Source organism: Orbicella faveolata, unplaced genomic scaffold (genome assembly GCF_042242905.1).
Source record: "Orbicella faveolata isolate gen_17 unplaced genomic scaffold, um_ofav_v1 contig_1, whole genome shotgun sequence".
Taxonomy (NCBI): domain Eukaryota; kingdom Metazoa; phylum Cnidaria; class Anthozoa; order Scleractinia; family Merulinidae; genus Orbicella; species Orbicella faveolata.
In genome coordinates this window covers 28,996,375-29,009,988 of record NW_028301536.1, presented here as the reverse complement: position 1 = coordinate 29,009,988, position 13,614 = coordinate 28,996,375, and the positions used below count along the sequence as shown (strand labels likewise).

The following is a 13,614-nucleotide window of genomic DNA, read 5'->3' as shown; positions in this document are numbered from 1 at the left end:
AAGATATTTGTCCCTGGACATTACCTGTTTCCCGAAGCTCACACTTTTGCTCATGCTTTGCTATCGGAAAAGTGTTCGCTTCTCGGAACAGATAATGTTCGCGGACAGATATTCGAGCATATTTTTCGCGCCAAATGGAGGTTATTGCTTATATGACAGATTCATTAAATAGAAGCGAGCCAAATTCGGTTAAAAGTTGTAAAGAATCGTTATCTTCTGGAGTCCCTTGAACAAAGGAAGCATTCAGACTGAGACAGAAGAACGACACATACAATGGTCTCCGTAGCAGGGATCAAACGGGGGAGTGAGGGAGGGATCGAAGAACGTGGAGCAGGGGTGGGTCTAGGGATGGGTACAGGGTGTCCGCACCCCCCCCCCCCTTGAGATGCACCGTTCTTCGTACTCGCTTTCAAAATTCGTTTACCTCACCAGTTAGTTACGCCATTCCTTAGAAGTGCACCCCCTCCCCCTATGAAAAATCCTGGATCCGACCTTGGGGAGTATTTTTTTTTTGCCTCCCCTACCCCTTCGATTCCCCGTTTACGCCTCTATATATACAACGTTTAGACTCGCTGAAAGGTTTTAGTGGAAGTTTGCCGTCAAGAACATAAAATGATGTCCATTACTTGAACGAACTTACTCATATGAACAGCGAATGCTTCTAAAGGCTGGTTTCCATATGAACGCTACGTTCGCTTCGATCTTTGCTATCGCTCCAGACAAAATAAAGCGATTCTTACCACTATCGGTTTCGACAAGATAGAGCAAGAGTCTTCCTCAGCGATTGCTGTCTCAACGATCGTCGATCGCTGCGGTCGCTATCGAGAGTGGTTCTCAAATTAATGATCCGACAGCAATTGCTGCAGTTTTATGCGGCCATCGTAACAAGTCATATGGTTACCAGCCTTTATTTCCAGTAACAGTAACTTTATGCTAATTTCAATGGAAACCTCAAGGACGCAAAAGAATTTGCCTCGCTTCTGCGTGAAAGGTATTGTTATGAAAATGTCGTAAGTAACTAATTTGAGTAAACTCAGAATATAGAAGTGATATGCTTTTGTACCTGCCCAAGTTTTTGTTTTTAGTCACCTTACTGTTGCGATTACATTTTTGACATATTACAACGATTTGCGTAAAGAAAGTATTCGCAGGCCACCGACAGTCTTTTCTTCTTCATTTGTAAGTTTTGGATTATTCAAGCTGCCACGAATCTCAATACGATTCCTGACTCTCATGATCGATTGTACTGATTTAGGCATCGTATAAGGAATATCCTGTTAGACGTTTCTTTAAGTTATTTGACTTAATATCAATGACAAGACTCGTAAATCTCAACAGAATTTTGTAATGGCGAATCACATAACGATATACATGGTGTTCGTTTCAAAACTTTGGGCCATCGAATTCTTCAAGTCCAACCCAACACTAACATCATAGGAACGCAAAGCGTGCAAAGTGCAATGCAATGTTGAAGGTTTTTTTAACGCCCTTAGGCAGTTTGCAACTGCCTAATTTGCCTGCATAACTGCGACGATCTGTCATGTCTTTATCCCGCAGTTCAGCTATGTGATGTTTCTTATATTTACTTGCACTTATGGACTCCGACAAATCAAGTCGCTATTCTTTGTTCTCGTTCCTCTTTGTGATTGGTTTTAGCTGACTAATTGTGTCTGGTAACAGTACTGAGAGTTCAAAGTGTTTTTCATAAACAATTTGTCACGAAATTAAACAAATAACGGACAGGAATCTCCCTATATCAAGTAGCGAGTCGAGAAGCTTGATCTATTGTCTGGTAGACCTTCGTTGATTCATACAACTCCGTTATGAAGTTCATCTTCCTGCTCCTGTAAGTACTTGTGATTTCAAATTCTAACGTTCTTTTGTCAATCGTGTAAAACAAAGACCACGTATTTTACTGTTAAGAACTAGTCCTAATAATCGCTTACTCATTTTACGAGCTATGCTATTTCTAAACCTTTGCAAACTACTGCGAGATGTTTTCACGGTAGCTGTGAAGCTGTGCGGACTTAACTTCTGAGTTAAAATTACAACGAAGAGGTTCCGTGGATGTAGAAATTTGCGACCTGGTTTGATTTTTTCCGGCATTAAAAGAAACAAAAATAAAATGACAAGAGACAAATCTCATTGAACAATAAAATATTGAATGACCAAAATGGATAGCCAGTTGGCTTGTATGGTCGAAGAAAAATCCAGTTTTGTCAGCGATTTTTACATACAGAGTTTTGTTATTCTCTAAAAATTAAAGTGCTGTTTCTGGCCGAGTGCAAATTTCAAAATATCAATTTACTGGTCAGTTTCTAGTCGGAATTTTTTGGGTGATCAGGGAAACCTTTGCTTTCATCTTGTCTTGCAATGGAACAAACGTTTCAATACCATGTAAAAATAGAACATAATTCTTACTTATTTGGTTTTAATAAATTCAATTAAAATTGAGAATGCCTAAACTCAGGATACAACTTTTTTTTTATATCAGAAAACGTTTTGACATTTCGTCGTGTAGTTTACCCAAAGCAATTGTGTTCCAGACATAGCATACGACAAAGTTCGTCTGACCTTTCAGCCTGGGATTTTGTTAATTATTACATCTATTACTTTTTTTTCCAGGCTCGTTTGTGCGACCTACATTAACTACTAGAAATTTTAGTTTTCATTCGGTTTAAACTTATTTAGCTTGAGTCTCATTAAGACAGTTAATGGTAAAAAACATGTATTCTTCCGTCACTCAGGTTGCCAGATCGCTCACTCATGTCTAGGGATCACTTCACTAAAGATTGGTCGTGAATTTCACTTTCAATCAGTTATTTTTGTCCGAACAAGATGATTTTCATTTTTAACACTGCCATAACGGGTAAAACGTAATAGTTGGCTTTGTTTTTGTAATCTGCAGGTTATTTGCGCATGCACCAGTAAAGAAAAGAAAAACAAAACCATCTTAGTCCGATGAAAAAACTAGTTTTGGTTCAAATGGCAATATAATGTCATTAAAACTGGTCAAGAGAATGGAGAAACATCGTGAAAGGCCAGGAAATTTTCTCGTTTTGTAATTAGGGTATAAAATTGCAGTCGATATTTCTTGGAGTGAGTCACGGAAATTGTCATGACTCGTATAATTCAAATGGCCAAAAAGTATAAATACAAGCCGGTACCATACTAAGCCTTTAAACAAGAGAACTGGTGGATAGCTCAAGGTTCAGGAAAATAGGTCGGCAATATGTACATGTTTCTACTGCAGGCGCTTAATTGGAAGCACGACTGGGCTCCAATTTAACGGATGACGGAGAAGTTTCTTGTACTGGTGTTTTAGTGCCATTCCGAAAGGGCAGATGCGCGGCGCTTATTTGTGCAAGCTCAAGAGAGAGGGCAATTGATTTAACTGATTTATAGCATAAATCGTTCAACTAGCTTTAGAGTAATGCTTTTGTTTATTTCTCAGATATGGTGCAGCTATTGCGTGGAGTGATACTCACTTAACACATTCGCCCAATGAGGTCGATTCCGACATCAAAAGTCAACAATCAGTTCGTGTGAAAAGGACTTTTTTGAAGGATATCATCACACAAAATGGAACAAAGCCAGAAAAATCACCAAACGATGGAGACGGTAAGTTACTTATATTATTGCTACTCACTGAGCCCGGCGAAAACCAGTGAAAATCAGCCAATCGGCAGCTATCAGGATAACCTTCCTGTTATCCAACGATATCAAGTCGCTAACCTGATATCCTGCCATGTCATGGGCCGAGAGAAAAAAATCAAAATCTTCGCGTTATTGATGGATTTTTCCGACCAACAATTTTCAAAACTTACGGCTAAACGTTAGCAGTAAATTATGTCGAAGGATAAAGTCATTTGTCTAAACCGACCAAATCATGTTTTATACGAAACAGTTTGTGCTTTTGGGTTGTCATGAGCTTACGCTTGCGATCAAAATTGCACTGTCTAAATCGACCTTAAGAGGATGCTGCGCGACTGCACAATAAACTATACAAGCTGAAAAAAGATTTTTGATGGGATTTTCTTTTGCCACTCCTTTTAGACCAAAAACTACAGTAGCAAATTAGTACCTGAGCTGTTTCTCTCACTCGCTAGTCCAGAGGTCAATGAATTATTGACAATTAGGGAACTTGTGATAGTTGACTTTTAAAAAGCTTTAATATGTATTCCTTAGATCCAGTGGAACCCAACCTGATTGACGATTCAAACAATGTTACGAAAGCTGCTGCAGGTGGCTTTTGTTAGATACATATGTATTGATCTGTAATATTTATTTCGCATGAGCCGCCATTTAGCCAACCGCATGTGCTTGAGGCGGCAACATGCTTGCCTTTTCTACGCCGTGTCCATTGAGGTTACCAAGCAATGACTATGTCATAACATCACCACAAGTACATTTGACGTGCCTGTCTCAGCGCGTCCTTAATTCTCCGCACACTCTACCGATTAGCATTAATGCAAGGGGGAGTTACAACGCATGCTCCAAAGGTCGTCACTAGCATGCTGTGTTCGTGATTTTGGGATTAACAGTTTTTTCATTGTCGAAAAAATAACTACTTCAACATAAGTATAATACCTGTTGTTATAAATGTATTCCATTTTTTGTTGCTTTGAAGCTTCGGACAACGGATTTACGGTGGGACGTCTTCATATCAGTGGTAAGTAATCTTCATGTTCTTTCTTTGGATACGTTTAACGTATTAATCATCTTTACATAAGAGCGTGCGAAAGAAAATGTCACTTATCTGTATTATCCTTAGTTGCAGTCTGTTCTTCACTTAGTTCAATATTCATTGCGCTACTTTAGCGTTGAGAACAAGTTCAAAGTATCACTACAATCAACGGAAGACCAGGGAAGTTCCACCAAAACGTATTTTTTCCAAAGTAGTTTTGTAGTGTGTGTGTACGTTTTCGTTTGGTTTCTGCTCAAGCCATGCAGTTACTATCGAGACTTTTTGTTCACAATGTTTTACTGGTGGTGAGGTTAGTGGTTCAGTCAGTTGTACAGTGTTTAAAAAGGAATCGCGAAGCTCCTGACTCGATCAACCTTTCCCTTTCGCAGGTCTTGGACCCGCAAAGCCACGATTAAGCAACATCTGCACGAGCAAAAGTGAGTCTGATTGAGCGATTTCAGATAACTGTCATGAATGTTGTCAATAAAATATAGCTTGGACAACATATTCTCAATAATTTCAGGTATACGAGTCTGGGAACCAATTATAAGACTGGAACCCAATTCCAACCGAGACCCAGCGCCTCATAGTTAAAAACTACTTTTGTCCACAGCCGCCTGGACCAGTGGGAAATTTCCAGAAGAGTAGCAGCTCTTGTAAGCTTGCAATTCTCTTCATTGTTAGGAGCTGTTATTGTTTTAGGGCTAGGGGGCATTGTTTCTGTTGTTTGTTCTATTGTCCTCTCAGAGCGTAGTAAGCCATTCATGTGAGACCTTACGAGAGCTGCTACATCACCTGAAATTTCAGTGTTAAGAAGATGATTAACCGTCTGTTGTTTCTGTGTTCAGAAGTTCAATACTGATTTTGCGTTCTTGCTTACAGATTGGCGTCAGAACGTAAACTTCGTACATCTATGTATCACTTTCCGAGGTAAGTCAAAATTTAATCCTTGCTCTCTGTCTGTGTAGCTGTTCTATTAAAAAAGAGCTCGTTTGTGGTAAACAACGAACAAGGTTTGTTCAGACATATTGCATTTAAGGTGAGTACTCTTTCATTCAACGTAGGTAAGTTTAAGATACGTTTGCAGCAGAATTACCAGGAACATTACGTATAAGCTCGTACACATGAGTTACTTGCGCTTCTGAATTTGCTAAGCTGCCTTCGTCGCTACGTCACTTTAAAAGCAACTTGTACAAATTTCTCAAAACGCTTGTGATACTAATGTACTCATGCCACGATATTTGAAGTCATTTATCTAATCTACAAAATCACTTTCAACTTCAAGAACGCTTATCTGCGGTACACAAGCACTAAAGACTTCAGAATGAACAGAAATTAAACAAAAGCCCTCCATCGTGTAGGTTCTTTAATTCGTAACTTCACACGGTTCCATACCACTAATCCAGTGGCTTATACTTACTGAAAGGTTCCCGCGCGCGCGCACGTAGCAGAGCGCAGCGAAGACGTCAACGCTGGCGACGACGATTACGACGACGTCGTCGAAGACTTAGACGGCGTTATGTACGCCGACGCAAGCGAGCTGTGTTACTTTTCAAGTACCGCCGACGTTGGAGGCCCATTGTCAAGTGGCGGGGTGGATACAGACTACGTTACCATCGTCGATGGATAACCTTCCGGTAAGAAAAATCTTTTTTTGAGGGAAATTTCGATTACTTGAAAAAAATTAGCTGGCAATAATTACTTTGGTGAATTGCAAGAGGTGCACGGGTACTGCAAAAAAAACAAAAACAAAAAACAAACAAACAAACAAACAAAAAAACAAAAGAAAACAAAACAAACAAACAAAATAAAACGGCAATTCAGATGGCCAATTTTTAAGTAGCAGTTTGAGTGCCGTCAATTGAAATTTCATCATCGTCTCCTTTGACTTCTTAGTCAAAACTTCACCGTTCCAACTCTAGATTTTCTCGAATTCCAAACAGATATCGAAGAGGCAGGAACTTCCGAGTGATGTACCATGGAAAACGACGCCTTATACGTCGAATCGCACGGCGTTTCAAGATCCGCTTAGGCCACAGACGATGGTCGTTTATTAGAAGGCGCCGCGGAAGGCTTGTGGTGCGCAGTAGAGGACGCTACAGGCGTATCAAGTTAACGGGAAGACATCTTAAGATACGTTACGGTAGGAGGTGGAAGGCGGTTAGGAGGAAACCTCCACGAGGAAGAAGGTCAAAGAGATTATGGAGGCGTAGACGGAGGCGACGACGAAGGCGACGGCGACGGCGACGTGTAAGACGGCGGCGCCGTAGATACCGACGACGCATGCGACGAATAAGACGACGTAACGTTCTTCGTTTTAGACACGGCCGAAGATGGATCCCAGTTTACCGCCGCGGTAGACACTTAAGAGCTCGAATCAGACGTAAATGGAGGAGAGTTATGTAAGTTGAACAGCTGATGTATGCCCAGGAGATGCTTGTTAACTCGATCGATTATTTTAATGTGTTCTCGGGCGGGACTCGAGCCTATGGCTCTTCTGAGAAAAAGAAAAGAAGCCCTTAGTAAACTTGTGCAAGTTGAAATTCCAAATTGTATGTGTGGTACACTATGATAGAGTACCAGTTGTTTGTAAATATAAAATGTTCCTTGCATGTTGAAGTCTTGTGATCGACTTTTAGGTACCGCAATGCTAGGATTGGAATCCTAAATGGAAGAAGATGGCGATGGTTGCGTAGACAGCCAATAAAAATTCGCTTTAGTCGACGCTGGCGATTACTGCGATATTACCGCGGCAAACCTCGTATCCGATTTAGAAATAGAGGGCGGCGGCTCCGCGTAATACGCGGCAGAGTGAGGATTTTTAACAAAGGACGTTGGAGAAGACCCCGAACACGTCGCATCATACGAAGAAGAAAACGAAGGCGCAGACGAAGGTCACGCCGAAGAAAGAGAAGAATGAGACGACGGCGACGACGACGGAGACGAGGCAAAAGGCGTGGAAGACGTAGATGCGTGATGCGTGTGTGGTTCAGAGGACGATTCAGAAAGATATACAGAAGAAGAAGTCGGCTTGTTATGCGTTACAGACGTCGATTAAGGACAGTCAGGTAAGGTTTCTAGTCGCTCCGTTGACCTGACTATGGGTGTCGAACATTACACGGAAACACACTTCACAGTTTTATTTGCCTAAACCTTTGCGTCCTTCTATTCCCCCTCCCCTCCCTCGGGACAGGTACATCAAAAAGGAAGGCCTTTTTCACGTATATGCTGCAAAGTATAAATAACCAACCGCATCATTTGTTTGTCTTAGGTATCGTAATCGGAAAGGAACGATCGAATTGCGCTACCGAAAACGATGGCACTATCTCAAGCGCACACAATTCCTCGTAAAGCATGAGTGGCGTCGTACCAGACGATACAGAGGCAAGATCCGAGTCTTTGTAGCAGGACGATACCGGCTAATCAGGTTCAGGCGCGGAAGGCCAGCGTATCGTGTAGGGCGGAGGTGGAGACGAATCTCTTACAGATACCGAAATGGACGAAGAAGCCGTCGCCAGCGCCGCCGACGCTTCAGGCGAAAGAAGCGACGCATTCGGCGATACAGACGACGAAACAGACGCAGAATCAGACGTTTACGGCGATACAGACGTCGCAACAGCCCGTTCAAGATCTATTACCGCGGTAAGGCAAGAAAGATATTCAAGTGGAAAGGTAGATTAACATTCCGCCTCGGAGGACGGCGAAGGAGAATCAGGTGACGGAAAAGCTAAATTAGCATTATTTTCCTTACTCTCGTAACCTGATGAATGCTTGGTTATTAATTTTTTAAGGAGAAATTAGTTACTTATGAAAACGTGTTCCTAAACACTTGGTGGAGATCACCGCTTCGTTATACGATACCAAATTAGCATCTGAGGCTTGGGATACTTTGTTAAATGTAAAGTTTACAATACCGTTGACTTTAAACCTTGTAAAATTCGCTTTTATAACGTAATATAAGTTTAGTTTTCTATGAGAAGATTTGATACTACGTTTAAATGACAGTGGCAAAGGTAAGTAACGTCTAGCGTGTAATTAGCTGTTATTTTTATTCGTGGTGGCGGAAGAAAAAAATAAGGAACAAGTGGACCACATGTGAAACCATTTTAAAAGGTTATAGACCTTTATAGTGTATGTTGTACATGGGTTTTACTCTTGTTAAGCACACCTTGTTAAATCTATGGCTGATCTATCTTTATTTCATTTGACAGGTACAAAAATGGAAGGTTCCATTATTTTTACAGAAGAGCTTGGCGACGGGTGCCAAAGAGGAGATATCGGCTCTTTGCCCGCGTGAGGAGAAGATGGCGGAAGATAGTAAACCGCAGACGAAGACCTGTGGTTCGTGTAGGCGGAAGATACTCCGGAATCCGCATCACGTCCAAAAGGATCTTTATTCGTAGAGGACGGCGTTGGCTACGCCTCAAACGACGCAGACGTGTAAGACGGAGAAGGCGGCCTTGGCGACACGGAAGGCGGACCTGGCGAAGACGTCATGCTGTTATGCGTTTAAGGGTTGGAAGAATATGGAGAAAAGTCTACCAGAGGCGTGGAAAATTCTTTTTCCGCTATGGACGCAAATCCTATAGATTACAGTAAGAAAAAGCTTTGTACAAGTTTCTGAATTGTTGTTAGCTTCGTGACCATGTGCGTGTTAAAGGCTCGAATCTATCAAAACAGGGGTGATTTGCATGGACAAATCTGCCGCTTATAAAAAATCTCTCATGATTTGACTGGTATGAAATCCTTTCTGATTACTTGTTTGTACTTTCCGATTGGTTCTAGTGTCTTTTATTGAGGATCTAGTGATTGGCTCTTTTCATTTGCTTTTTTGGTGTTGTTTGATCTCAAATTGAAATGGAATCTCGCTGCTTGTACTTTCGATTTTCTCTTTGGTAGAATCAGACGGGGTGTAGTCAGCTACCGGCATGGAAGAAGATGGCACCGCGTTAGGAACGTTCGAAGGAAACTCCGAATTCGCGTGAAGGGATGTTACGGACATGTAGTTAGAGTACGCAAGGCCCTTCGTATTGTTTACAAGAGGAGAACGAGACCAATTCGATTCCTATACGGCAAATTAAGATTCTTTTACAAGAAACGATGGAGACGCCTCTCAACGCGCCGTGCTCGTCTTGCCAAGAGAAGACGAAAGCGGAGGAGGTTATTACGGTTCTGGAGGCGGTTTAGGCGCAGGAAGCAAAGACGCAGACGCAGATACGGACTACGCAATGGCAGGATTGTTTTCAAATATGGTGGAAGATTCAGAAGAGTTCGAAGGAAGGGCGGGCGACTAAGGTTCCGTGTTGGTACCAAGAACTATGGCCTTAGGTAAGTGACTATTATCATAATAGTAGTTGCTAAACCAATCAAAAGGGCATCACTTTGATCAGTCATTACAAAATTATCAAGCACAAAGTTAAAGAGAATAAAGCAAGTCCTCTTGACTTGATTTTGACTTGATTATTCGCTTCTAAGTTTACAAAACTAATAGATAATCACCAATAAATTGTGGAAAGGGAATTGAGGTAAGAAGCTCTTTCTACTATAGGCTAGCTCTTTGTCTCCACTTGTCAAAAACCAACATTTCTTACCAGCAAGCAGAATTAAATCAGGCGTTTACCTGGACTGAAACAAAAGTTGAAATAAAACTGCTGTCGAAAGGTAATTACAAGCAGTGCAGTGTGAAATCTGTAGTATGAAGAAAGCTGTATGACCGCGCGATGCGGTTCCAGCCAAAGAGGCCCACATTCCACGCTTGCTCATCGATGTTTAGAGCATCGGGCTAGATCACGGAGGGTCGTGAGTTTAAATCCTATCTGGAACTCGGATTTTTTTCCGAGTTTTTATTTCATGCTATCACTATCATTTAATACAACCGTTTGTTAAGTTTAACGTAATACAGGGGCTGTTCCTAGGGCGAACGTCTTAATTACGACTCGAGCTAGTAACGGCGAAACTCAAACTGAACCAAGTCCATTATCAAGTCAAACGCCATACCACTTGGCCAAATCTCACCATCTTGACAGCGGTCTTTAAAGTTCTTTCTTTGTTCATATTTATTTCCTAGGATCCGTGGCGGAAGAGTGTCAATACGCTACGATATGAGGCCTTGGCGGTCAGTAAGACGTGTCACTCGGCGCTTGAAGCTGATCATTCGCGGCAAGCCGCATTGGATTTACCCTCGGCATGGACGCTTGATGGTGCACTACAAACGAAAAGGACGAAGAGTTCACATTCGCCGGGGACGGGCGAGGGTCTGGTACAGAAGAAAGTGGACAGGTTTCAGACGAGGCCGAACGACACACGTGAAGATGCGACTCAGGTATAGAGGCAGGTGGAGGTACGTCAAGAGTTGGCGCGGTAGATGGACTATACGCTATAGGGGCAAGAGAAGAAGGCTCACACTTCGAGGTCGTGGATTTGGAATCCGCATCAGAGGACGCTTGAAGTACGTGCCCGCTGGAGGAGGAACATTGCAGATACGTTACGGGAAAATGTGGAGACGGGTGAGGAAATGCTGTAACAAGCTGCGTGCTGTGTTACGCGGACGTCTTCGACGAATCCGGCTTCGGTACGGGAAAGCGAAGATGCAGGGAAGAAAGGGTTGGACAATGATACGAAAAAAATGGAGCGGCCCATTTGGTTTCCGAATACGAGGTATGTGGTGATATAAATTTATGAAACGTGCGATATTAACCGTGTCCAGTGGGAGATGTTTGCCTACTGGTTGTCTCCATTTAAGGTAGCTTTAGGCTCACAGGGGCTCTTGTTTAATAGCGTTGTCCACTTTATGGGAGATGTAAGCTTATTTGAGGCATCCGCCAGAGGACGGAGTCGGTGTATTAAAGGTGTTAAAGTATGGATTGTGTCTGTTTAGGGAATGTATCTTCTTATATGTTTTATGTTCCAGACTCTCCTACTGCACAGTCTTCTAAACAACACGTAAATGAATCGCGCGTCTCCAACTTAGCTGACTCGAGTCCTCTGAACGAGACGTCGGCTATGTCAGACTCAGTTGCCTCCAGTCCACTGTCCAAGTCAATTGATCCCAGCTCATTCACCGATATAGCTTTGGTGAACGCGTCTAAATCCATCGACCCCAGTTCATTCACCAGCACATCAGCAGAGCGATACGTATATGACTCCCCTCCCACAGCCGCTGATCAGGAAACACGGGCGCTGTCAAAAGCCAGTGATCGCCATCGGAAGACTGGTGATAAGATGAACATGACTGACGATTTGTTCGACAATTGAAAGCGGAGTAATATTCTCAAGGAGGATATAATATTCATAGCTCTGTTTTGTTTTCGGGTCAACATTAACCAGTTTTGTTAGCAATTTTAAACTTGAAAAGCCAATAAGGAAAATTGTAACTTATTTCAGTTACACCTGACCCAAAATGGTGCGCACCCAAAATTTAAAGGGACAGTTTCCTGGTTGATATATTATTTTTAACAAATATGGCAGGGAGCTTTCCATAAACTTGCTTTATTATACTGCAAAGAAAGAACGATTAAAAAAGAAGTGTCACGTGAAAAAAAGATGAAATTACCATTAAAAAGATTCAATTTTTCACGAGTACTTGCCTCTGTTCATGTGTCTCCAGTAGTCCAGAGAGAGCCACCTTTTATCTCTTGCAAGGGCCTCGCCTTTAAGAGGGACAGGTGACTCTGGGGAGGAAAATGTTTCAACAAATTACCGCGGCATGCATCAATACATACTCGTAAAGCGTAGATGTCGTCTCCTTAAATAAGGCTATGGCAGTCTGATGTAAGGTCTGGAAGATTGGAACCAAGAATTCGTCAGAAACTTTTCTTTATTTATATCGTTGGTTTTCACTGTCATGCCATCAAAATAAATATCATAGCCATGCAATAAACAAATTCAAGAATCTGGAATATGATAGATGATTGATATAATTTATAAACAACATCACCAAGATTTAGGTCTATGCCGTTTTTATTCTCGCTTTATTCGGAAAAGTGATTCACCCAAGTATGGAGACGGCATGCTGGTGCCCATTCAGCTGGGCACCAACATAGCCGCTTTAAAGTAAGAGAAACATCTGTCATCGAGGTTTGCAAATCAAATGAAATCGAAAAGTTATTACTTTAGAGCTCCGACACATTGAAATTGGTGCTTCTTCTAGTACAAGAACTGTTCAGTGAGCAAAAACTTAGGCGATAACTCGTGTTTGGACTTACGCCGGAGAGCATCCTCAAGGCCGTTACTATAATCCATGTCTTGCAGCCTGGAAATTCAAGCGTGCTCTATTCGTTTCAAATTGAAGAAAAACGTTGTAAAACGTCAAGTTCTTAGAAGGTCTAGAAGTGCCAGGTTTTCCTAAATCGGTTCCAGACCTCGCACCAGCTGACCGCGTATCTAAAATTCAAAATGGCCGCCACAACACCGGCAGGTCACGATCGAAAACGCCATTAGGGACAGCGCGTCTCCCAATCCCAAAATGCTTTGGAAACGAAAGAATATCGAGGTCGAAATGTATTATGGACCAAAATATAACAAGACAGCGGGAACCTGGTCTCTAACATTAGTAGGCCTGGTTAATTTTATCATTTTTAGCGGGTAAGGTAAATCCTGAATAAAATTTTTCACTTGAATTGCTCCAAGCATTGTTCAATATTTATGTATAGAATGATCCTTGCAAAGTTGAGCCGTCGACAGGGCAAACCCAGTGCTTACAATACTGAGATGAGGTGGTTTTCGAAAGCTTTTCGCCAGCCCAAAACTCGGCGAGAAATCGATCGACAAATTCAAAGCCATGATCTGGGACAATCCTACTGACGATATGCTACCAAGTTATGGTAAGTTTTTTTAAAAGAAAAATTAAGAAATGACTTCATGTGGAGTGATGTCGTGATGTGTAGGCTTATTTTTCCAGGTATATCCTGAACTAGTACTGGAACCGG

At 41.9% G+C, this 13,614-nt stretch overlaps 1 protein-coding gene across 1 annotated transcript; it reads left to right on the top strand.

The window, feature by feature from the left end:
- The first annotated feature begins 6,309 nt into the window (after positions 1–6,309).
- On the top strand, positions 6,310–12,266 carry LOC110049312 (uncharacterized). The gene is made up of 8 exons (XM_020755106.2): positions 6,310–6,324; positions 6,584–7,089; positions 7,327–7,755; positions 7,959–8,402; positions 8,899–9,282; positions 9,587–10,015; positions 10,755–11,344; positions 11,598–12,266. Exons 1-8 carry the CDS (start codon positions 6,310–6,312, stop codon positions 11,939–11,941), a joined length of 3,141 nt encoding a protein of 1,046 aa, XP_020610765.2. The 3' UTR covers positions 11,942–12,266.
- Positions 12,267–13,614: the final 1,348 nt, after the last annotated feature.